The sequence below is a fragment of the Ctenopharyngodon idella genome, chromosome 21, assembly GCF_019924925.1.
Source record: "Ctenopharyngodon idella isolate HZGC_01 chromosome 21, HZGC01, whole genome shotgun sequence".
Taxonomy (NCBI): Eukaryota; Metazoa; Chordata; class Actinopteri; order Cypriniformes; family Xenocyprididae; genus Ctenopharyngodon; species Ctenopharyngodon idella.
Window position 1 is genome coordinate 2,715,092 of NC_067240.1, and position 17,409 is coordinate 2,732,500.

A 17,409-nucleotide genomic window follows, 5' to 3' on the forward strand; every position below is an offset into this window, starting at 1 on the left:
ACATGTTGCAGATTCTATTTGTGGCTTCTTTAGGTTAATTTTGGAGTGTGTTCCAGAATTGTCCTCTGTAGAATCTTCATCAGTAAACAGCAGTTCCAGCTGAAGTGAAGCAGCAGGTTTAATGGTTGCAATGGCGCTCAGATTTCTGCCGTCCATTAGTGTCAGAGCGCCCGAGGCTGTGACTGTCCTGTCACAGACGTTTGCTCATTTATACTTGACGTGATGATATCCAGAGGGATGAAATTCAGCGTGAAATGAGACACATTCATTGTGACGAGCACCATTATGTGACTGGCTAATGGAAAAGCCCTAATGAGAGCAGAATTAATCTTATTTCTGGCTAAACAGATTTTTTTTCTCTTTTTTTTTAAAACTTTTTCCGCCAGTATATTCAAGCCTGCTCATTAGAATAAAGCCTCTGTGAACACCTATTTAAAGATTATTTTGTGTTATTTCCAACATAATATATAAAATATTCACTTATTTCCAGCCTAGTGATTATTGATATTTTCATCTCATCCAGTTGTGCACTTGTATAAATGAGCCGAAAAGACATTTATACTAATACTCTTGTAAAGAGTTTGAAAGTCGAAACGGAGGTTGTGATAGTCTTTTCTTCCATAGTGTGTCATTCATCACAGTGAAATGGCTTCTCAAACAAGAACAAATGTAGGGTGGGGCTTGATTTTGTTCATGGGGAATTGATTGGATGTTTGTGGTTTGCTATTGGTGGATCTTATGTGATTGACAGGTTGCCCCGCCCTCTCGCCAGTAAACATGTCATCAGAGAAGAGAAGAGATGTTTTATGCAGATTTACAGTCTTTTTATTTTAGGAAAATGGAGCAAAAATATTGATGACTCTTTCTGCACTATACAGATTTTTGTCCAATCAAATGCTCTCTAGAATGAGAAAGAGCAAGTAGCAAATCATGTTTCATGGCTGTAATGTAAATACAAACTGTTGGCTATTTATGAAAAGGGCGATGAGAAACTTCCTGTTTCAATAGGTAATATGTCAACACAGGAATAAAGTGAAACCATGAGAACTGCATGACACACATGTAACATTAAGTTAAAAACATGTGCAATGTTATTTAAACTCACAAATTTAAAGGGCACCTATTATGCCCCTTTTTACAAGATGTAAAATAAGTCTCTGGTGTCTCCAGAGTGTGTATGTGAAGTTTCAGCTCAAAATACCCCACAGATCATTTATTATAGCATGTTAAAATTGCTAGTTTTGGGGGGCGAGCAAAAACAAGCTGTTTTTGTGTGTGTCCCTTTAAATGCAAATGAGCTGCTGATCCTGGCCCCCTTCCAAGAAGAGGGTGGAGCTTTAACAGCTCATACCGGCAAGGCGGCAACAAAACAGGACAATCTCACGCACTTAAAATGTCAGAAACTGTCAGTAATGGTGTTCAGTTCGAACCGGAGTCAGACAATGATGCCTACAGAGCCGGAAATATATGCTGCATGGAGATAAAACAGATATAGTTTAGTTTAATTATGGTTATAAATTATCATGTCATCTTGCTTTTATCCACTTTTAGTACAAGCCTGTTGTAGTGAACCCCGTCCGAATGATGGCCAAAACTTTACTGATGAGTTTTATGAAGTTTACTGTATCACACAAAAGATGAAGCATCCATTTTTACTTCAGAAAATCACTGTAAGAGCTTGATAATACACAGTACAAGAAGAGCACATTAAAGTCTTATCCATAAACTCCATAAATCAATCTCTCTCTCTCTCTCTCTCTCTCTCTCTCTCTCTCTCTCTCTCTGTGATGGGAAGGTTTAGGTTAGGGGAGAGAATATACAGTTTGAACAGTTTAAAAATCATTATGTATGGAATGTCCCAATAAAACATGAAAACAGTTGTGCATGTAAACCGATAGAGCTCAAATGCTCAAGGAACATTGACAGATGATCATGTTGGAGTCAGTAGAGGTCAGAGATTTCAAATCCTGACTCGCCTCATTAAAGCTGTCCATCTGAATCTACTGACAATGAAAGTTCTCACGCTTCTAATCCTGCTTATCTGATGTGGTGATCTCTCCTTTCTGTGTTTCTCCTCAGCTGTCTGTCCTCCTTTAGCTCAAGTGTGTGTATTGAGTCTTACTGTCATTAGACTGAACAGCTGATATCACACACACACACACACACACACACACACACACACCTTTTGTTTACATTCTCTGAAGTGGCTGATGTGGAATGTATCACTACAACTAACAAAATTTTACTTTTGAAAGAAGTCTCTTCTGCTAATCAAGGCTGCATTTATTAAATCAAGTCATATTGTGAAATATTATTACAATTTTAAATAATTGAATATATTTTAAAATGTAATTTATTCCTGTGATCAAAGCTGCATCATTACTCCAGTCTTCAGTCCAGTCACATGATCCTTCAGAAATCATTATAATATGCTGATTTGCTGCTCAAGAAACATTTCTGATTATTATCAATGTTGAAAACAGTTGTGTTGCTTCATATTCTTGTGGAAACTATGATATATTCTTTCTAGGATTCTTTGATGAGTAGAAAATTTAAAAGATTAACATATATTTGATATGGAAATTTGAATACATCCTTGATAAATAAAAGTATTAATTTCCTTAAAGGGTCCTTGATTATGATTTCACTTTTTTTTTTTTTACTTTAGTTAGTGTGTAATGTTGCTGTTTGAGCATAAACAACATCTGCAAAGTTACAACACTCAAAGTTCAATGCAAAGGGAGATATTTTCTTTTACAGAAATCGCTTTTTAAGGACTACAACAAGCTTCTTCTCTGGTTGGTGACATCACAAACCCTAAAATTTACATAAACCCTACGCCCAAGAACACACAACAAAGGGGGTGTGACCATGTTGGGCTGCTTTAGAGAGAAGAGGAAGAGTTGTAGTAGAGTGTTGTTACCATGCCGTCATTTTACGCCGGACTGCTTCACAAACGAGGGTCAATTCAACGCTGGATTTGCACAAAAGATTAACATGACGGCACATGCTAGTTGATGAGTTGAATCAACTCCACAGCAACTACATAAATTTATCCACTAACCATTCAGAAACGTCCAGTTTCATTCTAAAAGTTGTAACTTCTTCCTGAGTCTCTCCATCAGTGTCGACGGTTTGAACAATGTAAGGCTGAACACCGTTACTGACAATCCTCATTTTGGCTGCGTGAGATTCTCCAGCTTTGTTGTTGTTGGGCAACCGAAGCGTGAGCTGTTAAAGCTCCACCCTCTTCTGGAAAGGGGGCCGGGAGCAGCAGCTCATTTGCATTTAAAGGGACACAAAAAATCTGGTTTGCTACTGTTTTGTAATAATTAGGATATTCTGATTAAAATATAGATTGAATATTGTCATAAGGCTGGTAAATATCAAGATTTATTTGATCTGTCAGATCTGTGGTTGCTTTAGTGCTTTCTGTTTGGGATCATGATTAATTTGTATACAAAGGATCAATTCATAGATCACGGGTGGTACAAAGAACAGTTGCTTAAACCGGGTAAATGATCTTAAATATGAGCAGATCTCGAGCATGTGTTGTTCTGGATGTGTGCTGGTAAGATGGTGCTGCTCCAGTTGTAAATCCTCTTTGCTTGGCCAAGATTCAAGTAGTGACTTAACACCAGATTAAACTCTCCCTTTCTTTCTCTCTGTGTTACCTGGCCGTCATCCCACCGTCCCAGAGCGATGGTTAGGCATAAATATAAAAGGAGGAAGTGTGGAGAACTTGAGTAATTGTACTGTTGTTACTTTTGTTGCTTGGTACTGTAATTGAGCTTTATTTTGGGGGAATTTGTGCTTTAACTGACTCCCACTGAAACTATTCATTTCTTTAAAAAAAACTGACCCCAAACTTTTGAAAGGTATATAGTAATATATAATACTATAATAACAAAGAAAGTGAGAAAAGAAACAGATTGAGGGTGAAAGATGAGAGGAGAGACAGATGGTCTGGTAAAGCAGAAGCAGACAGGATCTTATGAATTAGATTGTGTTTGTGGGCCTCTGTGTGCTGCCACCACTGGTGATGCGAGTGAACTGCGGCGTCACAGTCTGAGTGAGTCTCAGTCGGGGGTCGATGTCACTGATCTGCACTGACTGCAGCATGAGCACTAGATCACGGCTCCGCAGCCAATGAGATCTCACCGTCCTGCCTGTCATCAAGCAATATGTTTATCTGCTGATGCTGAACATGTTGTGAAGTTGTGATTATCTTGTGTTTTAAAGTTTTGATTACTTCAGAATGGTTTTCATTAAAAAAAATCACATTTAAAAATGTTTAACACAACATTAACATGCATTCAGCTGTCATACATTTAATTCATATATTTTAATGTCATAAAAATATAATGTCAGTGACATGTTTTGCTTAATGTTGCTTAATTTTATATAATAAAGGTATTGTTGCGAATAATCATAAATATATATAAAAAAAATTATATATTGTCCATTTGAAATGTCAATTCATATTTTTCAGATTACTAACAGTTTCCTTTTTCTCTTTGTCCCGCACACAGCTCCCCTCCCTCCCCTCACTGTGGGCTGGTTGCCATGGAGAGCTCATCGGTAGCATCAGCGTCGTCAGAGGCGGGAAGCACACGCTCACAGGAGATCGAGGAGCTGGAGCGGTTCATCGACAGCTACGTGCTCGAGTACCAGGTCCAGGGACTCCTGAGTGACAAAAATGAAACAGAACCGGATGTGGACAAGAACCAGTCCCACACCTCACAGGTAAAACAGACCCTGTCTCACACCTCACGGATCAAACAGGCCCCGTCCCATACCTCACGGGTAAAACAGGCCCCGTCCCGCTCCTCGTGGGTCAAACAGGCCCCGTCCCTCACCTCACGGGTAAAACAAGCCCCGTCCCATACCTCACAGGTAAAACAGACCCTGTCTCATACCTCACGGGTCAAACAGGCCCCGTCCCGCACCTCACGGGTCAAACAGGCCCCGTCCCGCACCTCACGGGTCAAACAGGCCCCGTCCCGCACCTCACGGGTCAAACAGGCCCTGTCCCGCACCTCACGGGTAAAACAGGCCCCGTCCCATACCTCACAGGTAATACAGACCCCGTCACACACCTCACGGGTAAAACAGACCCCGTCCCCGTCTCCGTCCCCGTCCCATACCTCACAGGTAAAACAGACCCCATCCCACACCTTACAGATAAAACAGACCCCATCCCACATCTTACAGGTAAAACAGACCCCATCCCACACCTCACGGGTAAAACAGACCCCATCCCACACCTCACGGGTAAAACAGACCCCATCCCACACCTCACAGGTAAAACAGACCCCGTCCCACACCTCACAGGTAAACAGACCCCATACCACACCTCACAGGTAAAACAGACCCCATCCCACACCTCACGGGTAAAACAGACCCCGTCCCACACCTTATACGTAAAAACAGACCCCATCCCACACCTCACGGGTAAAACAGACCCCGTCCCACACCTATATAGTTTCATTTTGCGACAATTTACAATATAGATTAATTTTGCGACGATATAAACAATCAAGCAGTTGAGATTTGATATATGGTATATATCGCTTTACATGATTATATACTGTATGTATGCTGATAAAATATAATTCAATGTATTGTTGAATATAATGTATATCTAATTTTATGTATAGAGCTGTGTGATAATATAGTTTACTTTGTGACAATAAAAACTCTCTCTCTCTCTCTCTCTCTCTCTCTCTCTCTCTCTCTCTCTCTCTCTCTCTCTCTCTCAGTGGACAGAAGACTGCAGTGATAAGATTGATGGGAGCTGGTCCTCACGGGGCAGGGGCTCGTCTAAGCCAGTGAGTTTTGTGTGTGTATGTGCATCTGATCCATAACTGTTCTGTAACACCCTGTCCACACCAGACACAAGTTGCTCATCAAAAGTAGAACTGAAACTTTCTAGTAGAGTAGAAAGACATGACGTGTAAGTCAAAAGTAGAGGGGTTACACAGGTATTTCTAGATCTCATTCAGAAATGTCAGACTGTAGTTTGTAACAAAATGCAATTGTGCATTACATACTTTTTGCCATAAGGGGAGCTATATAGTAAAAAAAAAAATGAGATGGGAAGAAAAATATTTCAGTTTTTGCAAGCCAATGAAAAAGCAAATATATAATGTCATTTTTACTCCCAATTTTATATTTTTTTCCATCACCTTCTCTTCTTAGGGTCTCTTCTATATGTGCATGTGAGTCAGTTTCTAGTCCGTTTTCCCTTTCATCCCAAGTAATGTTGATAGTTTGAGAATTTGTTGAGGAAAGGCCCATTCACACCAAGAACGATAACTATAGCCCTGTCATTAGTGACACTGTCAGCCATATGGTTAATTTGTGTGTATATTAAATATTTAAGACGATACACGACACACTTGAGAAGGTTCGATGCACCGTGTTGTGTGCTGCATGTGTGTTGTGTGTACTGTATGTTCTTTTACAGTGATCTGTGTGTGTGAGAGAGCATTGTGAATGACACAGTGCCAGTATTGTGCTCTGAGGTCACTGCGATGAGGTCACTGAACCGGTGTGTGAAAGCCCTCAATCCCTCCTCTGAACATTCACTATGGTGATGTCACGTGTTTTAGTGCTGCTTTCAAGTGTTCTGCACATGCTCAGTAGTGTCTGATGAACCGTTGAGTGTTTTGACTGAAATCTCATTTGACTTACTCAACATTCTCTGTCAGCATCCCAAATTGTAAATTTGTCCTTTTCAGTGTAGTTTTTAAAAAAAAAATCTGATTCAGTTTAGTTTTAATTTTTCTGTTTAATTTTAATTGTAGTTTCAGCATTTTCTAGTTACCAAAGTTAATGTTAAATGTGAGAAACTCAAAGTGTGGGAACATGGTGCTAATGTTGCTCATTTGTGCTTATTTTTGTTATTTTATTTAATTTTGCAGTCATTAAAAATGTATTTTTTTTATAATAATGATTTTATAATTTTTTTTTTTTTTTTTTTTGCCAATGAAAATGTTTTATTTTTGTTAACACTCATAGACTGTAAGAGTAGAATTTCTTATTTTGTTTTCATTTAATTTATATTTTTATTTAATATTAATAATAATAATAATTATAGCAACAATGCCCTACAAACAAGCACAGCAAACCTGGATTTTTTTTAAAAATCGCATTTTAAATCGAAAATGGTCTGAAAAGGTTGCTTTTTAACTCTTTCCCCGCCAACTCTTAACTCTTTATTTTATTTAATTTTTTATTTATTTTTTTTAAGTTGCCAGCCACCACCAGCATTTTTGATCATTTTCACAAAACTTTCATGGCCTCCAGAATATATTGTTGTATGTAATATCTGAACAATATTCATTGTTGTATGAATATTTTAAACAAAAAGCTGAGAAAATCACATTTTTGTCAAAGACTGCATCTGGTTTGGATTCAGAACGATGATCAAAACATAGATGAAGTAGATGAAGTCCATCAACACCCTCAAAGCTTCACAGTCCTATAGCTTATACCCTATACATTAGCCTATATATTTCATTCAGTAACATTAGACAGTTTTGACTCATATGCTGTTTAATGTTTGATGATTGTGTTATTTTACATGTGCGTAAGCAATGCTTCTATCACTTGTTTCTGCTCCTTTCTCGCCTGTGTTTTGATCCGGAGATTCTGTACTCTTTCAGAAGATGTGTAATAGCGCCCCCTACCGTATAACAGTGAAAACATGGATTTTTTGCATCATAAATGATGGAAAATTCTGTCAGTGGCGGGGAAAGAGTTAAATGTATCCTGTAGATGTTGGATGTTAACAGATGAATCTGAATGAATCTTCTCTCTCAGGATGATTGGGAGCACAGCAGTAATGGCAGCACCGGCTCTAGACCCAGTTCAGGTTCTCGACCTGGTTCTGGTTCTAGATCAGGCAGCAGAGGACGAAACAACCAGTTCAGAGCTCCAGCAAAGGTGAGTTTAAATAATATATATGCATTGATGCCATCAGGAAAAAATGTTTTTCAACCATTTTACAATGTTTCTGCATTTGGACTGTGTGTGTTTTAGAATGGAAACAAGGACTGTTCTTTGGACATCCTGGGGACGGACATTTGGGCTGCAAACCTGGACTGTCACGGGTGAGATTCACAAACATATGAGTGATAAATCTAGCCGTGTAAATAGTGACATATCATAGTAGCGCTGCACGATTAACCAAAATAAAACCATAATCGCAATATGTAAAGGCTGCAATTTTAATTTTTGAAAATATATGTGCTTTGTGTTTCCGAGTGAAGCGAGGCACTGTGTTCATTTGCACAGAAGCAGCTCATGATCCGGTGTTTTCAGTGTTTCGGTTCACAGTAAACACTGCTTCACATGAACTCCACCTCTGCATCTGCTCTGAGTTTGAGTTGCTTATAATGTGCATTTAAAAACACAACATGCACCAACCTTATTCCCATACATGTAATGAGAAGTGCTTATACACCGGCTGTTGTCAACAAAAGAGAAGCTTAAAGGGCCACTGAAATGTCTTGAAACGTGCAGCATTATTCAATGTGTTGACATAATTTCCACTGAAACAGGAAGACAGGGCGGGATATATCGAATAGCCCTGCCCCTTTTTTTTTTTTTTTAGCCAATAGCATTTCGTTTATATCACAGCTCGTCCAGAGCCGTTGAGTTTGTCTATATCGCTTTAAAATATAACATTCTGTGCAGAATTCAAATGTGTCCGATACATTCTGTTGTCTGCGCCGACTCGCGGGTATGATCCGCTCTGTGCTCTTGTGCCTCTGAACCGGAGCAGACTGTGCGCTGCAGCGGTTCGCGTAACACTAACGTGAATCCAGACTTCATTCGCCTCAATGGAAAGCATATTTACACTGTTTTAATCGTTCCCTATCCCCTATATAGTGCACTTTGTGTCATTCACCATGTAGAACACATAGTAAATGTGTGAACAAGTGACTGATTTCAGCCGCAGCTTCGGCATCTATTTATAATGTAGGGAGCGGGACGCTTTAGATTCTAGAGAGCATTTGATTGGACAGAAGATCTGATGAGAAGCTGAAGTGTGATGTGATGAAAATCCGTGATCCATTTTAGGGAAGTGAGAGACTGTAAGTTTTGAATGCTTGTATCTCCGAAATGCAAAGTTTGTCATTGTTTTGGAACACACCAGCTTATTCATAACCTTAAGGCTAACATATTCATACTAAAAGCTAAAAAAAATTACATTTTGATTTAAGGGGGACTTTAAGGGATACCTGCAGTTTGATGGTTTAACATTTGAAAATGAAAAAATGATGACAGCCATAAATATTAGTATTTTTTAAATTACATTTTAATTCGCAGTCACAATTTTTATCAGAAAAATTGCAATTCGATCCCCCCCCCAATATCTCTATATCATAGACCTTTAGTTTTACTATAGTATGACTATAGAAACAGTTCGTTTACCTTGCTTAGTGAATCAACTAAATCAGTCTGTGATTGGTCGATCCAGGCGAAGTCAGTATTTTCAGCGGTCAGTGAATATTTTCATCTGCTCTGGTTTTTCTGCTTGTGCTTTGCAGTGCTGACTCACAGTCTAATTTTAAACTCGTCATGGCTAAATTTAATTAAATAGGCCGTCACCTCCACCTTCAGGCCTCTCTCTCTCTCTCTCTCTCTCTCTCTCTCTCTACAGGCTAGTTGTTCTTACTTGAGCTGTGTGTAAACATCAGTGTTGAAGTCAGCATCAAATAAAAACTGACCCTATTTATTTTCTAATTGGGCACGATCCATCTATGTAGGATAAGAAATCTTTCAACAAAATTGAAAAACTTTGTCCACCTCAAAAACCTCTTTTCTGCTGATGCAAACTAAGTGCAAACCACATCCTGATGGATAGATTAAAAATATTTCTTATTGAATGTCCTGTTTCACTCAGAAATTTGTAATGTCTGCAATCAAGATTCTTACATTACCCTTCTTACATTACTCATCAAGGCTCATTTATTTGATCAAAAACGCAGTAAAAACAGTAATACTGTGGAATATTATTACAATTTAAAATAGCTGTTTGAACATGTTTTAAAATGTAAGTTATTCCTGTGTTCAAAGCTGAATTTTCAGCATCATTCCTCCAGTCTTCAGTGTCACATGATCCTTCAGAAATCATTCTAATACACTGATTTGCTGCTCAAGAAACATTAGTTTAGTTTTTGGACACAGGCTGCAGATGCTCAAATTCAGAGTTACGCCACTATAATCCATTCAGAGCTCCAATAACACTTTAAAAACAAGCTCTGAGTTTGTCTTGACTAATTTTGTCAGATTTAATGAAGAAAAAGAAAATGTGTCTGGACTAATTAGTGTCTCCAGAGAGACTTTAGCATATAGGCGTGTCATTTGTATTGTTTTGATTTGTTTGTGTTCGCAGAGGAGCCACGTGGGACATGCAGCCGGAGAAACTGGATTTCTCACAGTTTCACAGAAGGGCGTACAGAGGGACACCAAAACACCTCCCGCACATCGACAGAGAAGGGTGAGAGAGACGTTATCCTCAGTAACACTGACCTGAGATCAGAAACATACAGTTTGAATCATTTTTACATTAATGCAGGACTGCCGGCGGTGCCACAGCACTTATACTCACACTTACATTTGTTTCTTTTGAGGCAAATTTGTATGTAAATCTGCATGTGAGGGAGATTTTAATGTTGCTTAAAGGAGCTTCAGTATTGTTGTGCTCTGATGGGGTGTGGCCGTGTGGCGCTCTGCTCCCTACTGACCTCTGCTGGACGAATGGTGTCATGCCTACTGTATCACATTTGATACACAGGCCTCTAAATGATCAAACTTTGCTGGAAAACCTGTTGCACACATTCTACTACATACCTTTTGCTGTGAAATCTTTACTGTTATAAAGATCTCAGTGATTTACATTATAAGCATCAAAATTTCATCTTACTTTTTGGCCATATAAATATTATCAACTGCACCAAATCGCATATTTTTGCTCAGTTTGGGCCACTGAATAAAATTAAGGTGTTCTTCCCTCTTTTTAAGCTCCATATTCTCACTATATCATACTATATGAGCCATAAAAGTCTCATGTATCAAATACGATGCTGATATTTTTTATATTTTGTCTAAAGGTTCAATAAATGGTTCCATAAAATTCATTATACATAACAGCTAATATTACCTTATTTGTTGTTGCTTCTATGTGTTCAAAAAATATTCAATTAAACAAGCCTACAGAGTCTCTGTCTGGCTGGACGTTTTGTCATGTCATGTCTGTCTGTTCACAGGATGATAAAGGGCAAATTCGATGATGATGACGATGATGGTATTGACCTGGACAACATGGAGAAATTCCTGCCCAGCCTGCCGGTGAGAAACTCTTACTCAAATGAATCTCCACTTAAAACCTTTTTTCCTGATAGCAGACAAACTGAAGGATGAGGATTAAGTGATGAACTCAGAGCACATTTGTTTCAGATCACATGATATAGACCGCCCTCTGGTGTTGAGACACTGAAACGTGTTTAATTTTAACTGATCCAACACTGACATCTAGTGGTGAATTTACAATATGACAGTGTGTGTGATTTTACTGGGGTTCCTGCAGGATTTGACTCGTGTAGGATGGTAATTTCTGCACAGTACTGTGGTTTTTACACGAAGGATATAAAATTATGCTGTTTAAAATTAGGTGAATTTTAGTCATTAATTTAGCTTGATACTAACAGGCAAATTAGTATCTGCATTTTAATGTTCATATTTTTATGAACTGCTGCATCCAGTGTTGCATTCTTTACCATTTAACTACAGCAGGAGAAAGAGAAAATGATGATAAAAAGATCTTTCAAAACAAAAAAACTTTAAAGTGTTTAAAGAAAAAATTTAAGTGTTTTCCCAGGGTTACTATAATTACCTAAAACTTGAAATAACATAATAAGTGTCATATTTCAGCTACATTGTAAAAAATGATTTTTCGACGTTAAAATTAAACAGATTATTGGAGTACGTCTTACAGGAAAATACAATTTCAGTTTTTTTAATTTAAAATTTTATGTTTAACTCAATATGTTTCTTGCTGTCTCTTTGAAACATTTTTCACTCAGAAATTGCAAGTAAATTTTACAAAGCATTAGAAAGTAAATCCTACTCCAGATTCTAGCAACATCCTAAAAAATTATACACGTTAAATCATGCTAGCAGCACAACATGTTACTTAATGCTATCAACATGTTAAAACATTCTAGCAACATGTTAAATCATGTTAGCAACACGCTAATTCATGTTAATATGTTAAAACATGCTAGCAGTGTGATAAAATATGTTAGCAACATGCTATTCATGTTAGCGAAAACTTGCTAATTCATGCTAGCAGATGGTTAAATCATGGTAGCGATGTGCTAAAACATGCTAGCAACCTGTTAAAACATGTTAGCAAAACATATTAGTCAATGCTAGTAATGTTAAATCATGTTAGCAATGCCTTTCTTTCTTTCCACTTCACTAAATTTAAAGCTTATGAAACTTTCAATACAGCTTTGTCAAGCCAACATTAAAGTTTGTTTACAAACTTTTCAATCTAGTTTAACTTGATATACTAAAATAACAATAAATATAGATTTATTTAAAAAGAAACTAAAAATGACGACAACAAACTTACTAAAACTTACTAAAACTAAAATTAATATAAAAACAGAAAATATAAAAATAAAAACTAATTAAAAAATTCAATACTATAATAGAATCTCAGTGATAGTAAAATAACGCTGCTGTTGACTGTAGTTTCTCTTCTCCTGCGTTGATTAGTGGAGTGTCGCCATCTAGTGCTTTCATGAGGACAAACAGCCCTGTGGCAGAGATTTCTTTCTTTCTTTCTTTCTTTCTTTCTTTCTGACTGTCTCTTTCTTTCTGTCTTTCTTTTTGTATGTCTGTCTGTCTGTCTGTATGTCTTGCTTTCTTTCTTTCTTTCTTGTTTCTTGCTTGCTTGCTGCCGGTGAGAGTTTTTCTGTCCACCCAGCCGGATGTTGGTAGCGTGCCAATGGCAGGTCAAAGGTCGTCTGCGGGCACAGACGTGTGTGTGTGTTACGCAGTGCTGGCAGACAGGGTGGAGTGTGTGTGATGCCAGCCATTGTTCTTACTCAAGTGATCTGTTGTCTTTCTCCTTGTTCTCTGTGATTTAGTGTTAATTTACTGGGTGAACGTTGTTGGGTGTTAAAATTGGAGCGTGGACAAAAATTATAGTTGAGTAAATTTCTATAGAGGTATGTGGGAAACCATAGCAAATACAATTTGTGTTCCTGTTTTCTCCAGTAGCAATAGAATAAAAAATGACTATTGCCGGTTAAATAAAGATATATAAAGAAGAGAAAAATGAATGTACTGTCCTCAAACTTGTGAATGCTAGTGAAAATTACATACGTTTGTACATAATTAATTAGATTTAATCATTACGGAAAATCACCATCACAGTCCATATGACAGTGTGAGAAAAACATAACAGAGCTCATTTACATACATGACTGACAGATGTTTATAATAAGTTTGAGTTGAAGAATCTTCACCTGTCAGAGTCGTGTGAAATAATTATTGGCATGAATGACTTATTTCTGTCATACACATCATGTATCCCATCTCTAATCCATGACCTCACTGATGTGTGTGTGTGTGTGTGTCAGGTGAGTGATTTTGAAGTGTAGCTCTATTGTTTGTCACCTGATCCACAATATCTGCCAGATTCAAATGCCTTGTGGCACTGACACACACATACATACATACACATACACGCACACACTTTATCTGAGTGTTTGGCTGGTGTGTTTATATTGTTGTCCTGTTTGTTTGTTGTGTATGTGTGTGTCATTGTGAGCGGATGTTTCTGTGCATTGTAAACTTTTATTGTCTTTAATACAGAGCTGAAGGAAGTGATGCCCTGTGTGTGTGTGTGTGTGTGTGTGTGTGTGTGTTTTATCACGTTCACTCTTCCCATTATTCCCACAAAATTAGCTCCGTTTCCAATAAGGTCAGAGTCAGTCTGTCTGTTTCCGTCTAGCTGGATGTGTGTGTGTGTGTGTGTGTGTGTGTGTGTGCACGTTTACTTAACTGTACTTTAACCCAGACATTAGTTCAATCAAATATCACCATACAATAAAGTCTCATTTGTTAGCATTAGTTAATGAATTAGTTAACATAAACTAATAATGAGCAATAAATACTTTACAGCATTTATTAGTCTTTGTTAATGTTAGTTAATGAAAATACAATTGTTTGTTCATGTTAGTTGAATCAGCTAATGTTTATGCATTTTTGACATGAAATTAACATTAGCTAAGATTAATAATTGCAGTAGAAGTATTATTCATTGATAATTCATGTTAACTAAAGTAGGTAGCTGATGTTAAATGTGACCTGACTGTAAAGTGTTACCGGTAAATCTGACTAGACTTCACATTGAGGACTAAAGGTAATATGATTGTGTGTGTGTGTGTGTGTGTGTGTTAACCGTACTTCAACCCTGTAGTTAAATCAGTAACACTTTACAAAAAGGTCTCAATTGTTAGTTAATGCATCAGTTAACATAAATTAACGATGAGCATTTATTAATCTTTGTATTTGTGTCATCTCAGTCTGTATTCTGCACTTATTTCTTGTTTTTGTGCATCATATGTTTTGACTCGTATGCATCTACATAATGTGTGTGTGTGTGTGTGTGTGACGGTCCGTCTGTGATGGGTCAGATATTGTAGACGTGTCTAGTTCCTGCAGAACAAAAGGCCTCTGGCGGGCCAGACACTGAGCGCTCGCTCCCCAGAGCTACGTGCAGCCCGACAGGACCAGAGAGAGAGCGAGACCCCGGCAGCTCTGACAGAGAACAATAAGGAGGTCAGACACCCCCTCCCTTTCCTGTGATTGTCAACCAGACGACACACACAGCTCTTACCTGCTCGCTCTCACTCTCTCTCTCTGTCGTAACGCTGGAATCAGGAGGTCAATGAGGGAATCTTGGATGCGGAATAGTCTGTTGGGAGTTGTGGAATTTGTGGGCGGATGCTAGTTGGCCAATTCAAGCGACTGTATGAAGTGTCGCGTTACAAAACCATGGTGCTTTAAAGATGAAATACAGCTATTTTAAAGTGATAAACAGAGAGAGACATATTTACAGTGTCTCCTTAGTGCATCACTAGTACTATTATTCCACAGTGAGAGTATTAAAGTTCAGTTTGTGCGTTGTCCTGCAGCGTTTGTGTGCTGTTTCTAAGCATCTGTTCCCTAGCAACTGCGTAGCAACTCCCTAGTAAACATCCAGTACAGTCTAGCAACTGCATAGCATTTAAATTGTGACCAGGCAAAAAAGCTTAACAAATGCATAGTATTTGTGATCAACCACATCACTCAAGTAACCACATAGTAACTCCCTGGTGACCATACAGAACAGCTTAGCAACCTCATAGCAACTCCCTGGTAACCAAGCAGAACAGCCTAGTAACTACATAACAACTCCCTGGTGACCAACTAGAACAGCTGGACAATTGCATATCAATTCCCTGGTGACCAATCTGAACAGCCTAGCAACTGCATAGTAACTCCCTGGTGACAAACCAGAACAGCCAAGCAACATCATAGCAACTCCCTAGTGACCAAGTAAACAGCCAAACAACCTCATAGCAACTCCCTGGTGACTAACTAGAACAGCCAAGCAATTGCATATCAATTCCCTGGTGACCTAGCAGAACAGCAAATCAACCTCATAGCAACTCCCTGGTGACCAAGCAGAACAGCCTAGCAACTACATAGTAACTCCCTGGTGACAAACCAGAGGATCCTAGCAACCGCATAGCAACTCTCTGGTGACCAAGCAGAACAGCAAATCAACCTCATAGCAACTCCCCGGTGACCGAGCAGAACAGCCAAGCAACTGCATAGAAACTCCCTGGTGACAAACCAGAACAGCCAAGCAACCTCATAGCAACTCCCTAGTGACCAAGCAAACAGCCAAACAACCTCATAGCAACTCCCTGGTGACCAACTAGAACAGCCAAGCAATTGCATATCAATTCCCTGGTGACCTAGCAGAACAGCAAATCAACCTCATAGCAACTCCCTGGTGACCAAGCAGAATAGCCAAGCAACTGCATAGTAACTCAGTGGTGACAAACCAGAACATCCTAGCAACCGCATAGCAACTCCCTGGTGACCGCCAGAACAGGCTAGCAACCATATAGTAACATTCTGGAAACCACCCAGGATACCCTAGCAACTGCATAACAACTCCCTGGTGACCAACTAGAACAGCCTAGCAACTGCATGGAAACTCGCTTGTGACCACTAGAACAGGCTAGCAACCATATAGTAACATTCTGGAAACCACCCAGGATACCCTAGCAACTGCCTAACAACTCCCTGGTGACCAACTAGAACAGGCTAGCAACCATATAGTAACATTCTGGAAACCACCCAGGATACCCTAGCAACTGCCTAACAACTCCCTGGTGACCAACTAGAACAGCCTGGCAACTGCATAGCAACTCCTTGGTGACAAACCAAAACTGCCTAGCAGCCACATAGTTACTCCCTGGTGACCAGTCAGAACAGCCTAGCAGCTGCATAGTAACCCCCTGGTGAGAAACCAAAACAGCCTAGTAACTGCCAGGTAAAACAAAACGAAACAAGTCTCGCAAATGATTAGTAACTCCCTGCTGACAACCAGAACAGCCTAGCAACCACATAGCAACTCCCTGGTGGCCAACAAGAATACCATACCCAGAATACCCACCTAGGATACCATAGCAACTGCATAGCAACATCCTGGCAACCACTCACAGCATGGTAGCAACTGCATAGCAATGTGTTAAAAAATGTCTTTGTAGAATTATTATATTAATTATTATGATTATTAATGTAAAAATGTAGTAATCTACTTTCCTAGTTGTTTCCCAGTTCAGAAAGGTGCGTTTGAGTGCCGAGGTTTTGTGTGAGATCATGGTGGGGATTTTACCTCCAGTAATTGTGCCTGAGAGAGCGATGATGTCTGTCCTCTCAGTGTTGAGTTACCCGGCAACCAGACCAACACAGACACTGCAGACGGGTCCAAAAGAACGTACAGCTCGTCTGAAACCACACGCTGGTGTAAACGCATTACAACTGTCAGTGTCTGACGTCTGTTTATAGACACTGGAAGAGATTGTGTTCTACACTTTACTAGCATTTATTTGAGGGTGGGGGGATAAAGATTTCAAGAGTTGAGGAATTATTCACATATTAAATAAGAATTTTCTTGGATTATGCAGGAAAAATCAAGTAATTTTTTTTTTTTTTTTTTTTGTCTCAGTATCCACTACTAACCCTGACCGTTTGAATTCTCTCCATGTATCCAAAATCTGGATTTTAAAACATTTTAAGACTGTGATTTCCAGGCCTGTA

General features: G+C 38.9%; 1 protein-coding gene across 2 annotated transcripts in view; it reads left to right on the forward strand.

Annotated features, from left to right (window-relative positions):
- ctif (CBP80/20-dependent translation initiation factor) overlaps positions 1–17,409 on the forward strand; it is a 71,565-nt gene that overhangs the window by 12,655 nt on the left and 41,501 nt on the right. For both annotated transcript variants that reach the window (XM_051877812.1, XM_051877813.1), the window contains exons 2-7: positions 4,533–4,746; positions 5,763–5,831; positions 7,828–7,950; positions 8,047–8,117; positions 10,409–10,513; positions 11,283–11,364. In XM_051877812.1, coding sequence (XP_051733772.1) covers positions 4,567–4,746; positions 5,763–5,831; positions 7,828–7,950; positions 8,047–8,117; positions 10,409–10,513; positions 11,283–11,364 — 630 coding nt within the window. In that variant the 5' untranslated portion in view covers positions 4,533–4,566. The remainder of the gene's footprint in view (positions 1–4,532; positions 4,747–5,762; positions 5,832–7,827; positions 7,951–8,046; positions 8,118–10,408; positions 10,514–11,282; positions 11,365–17,409) is intronic.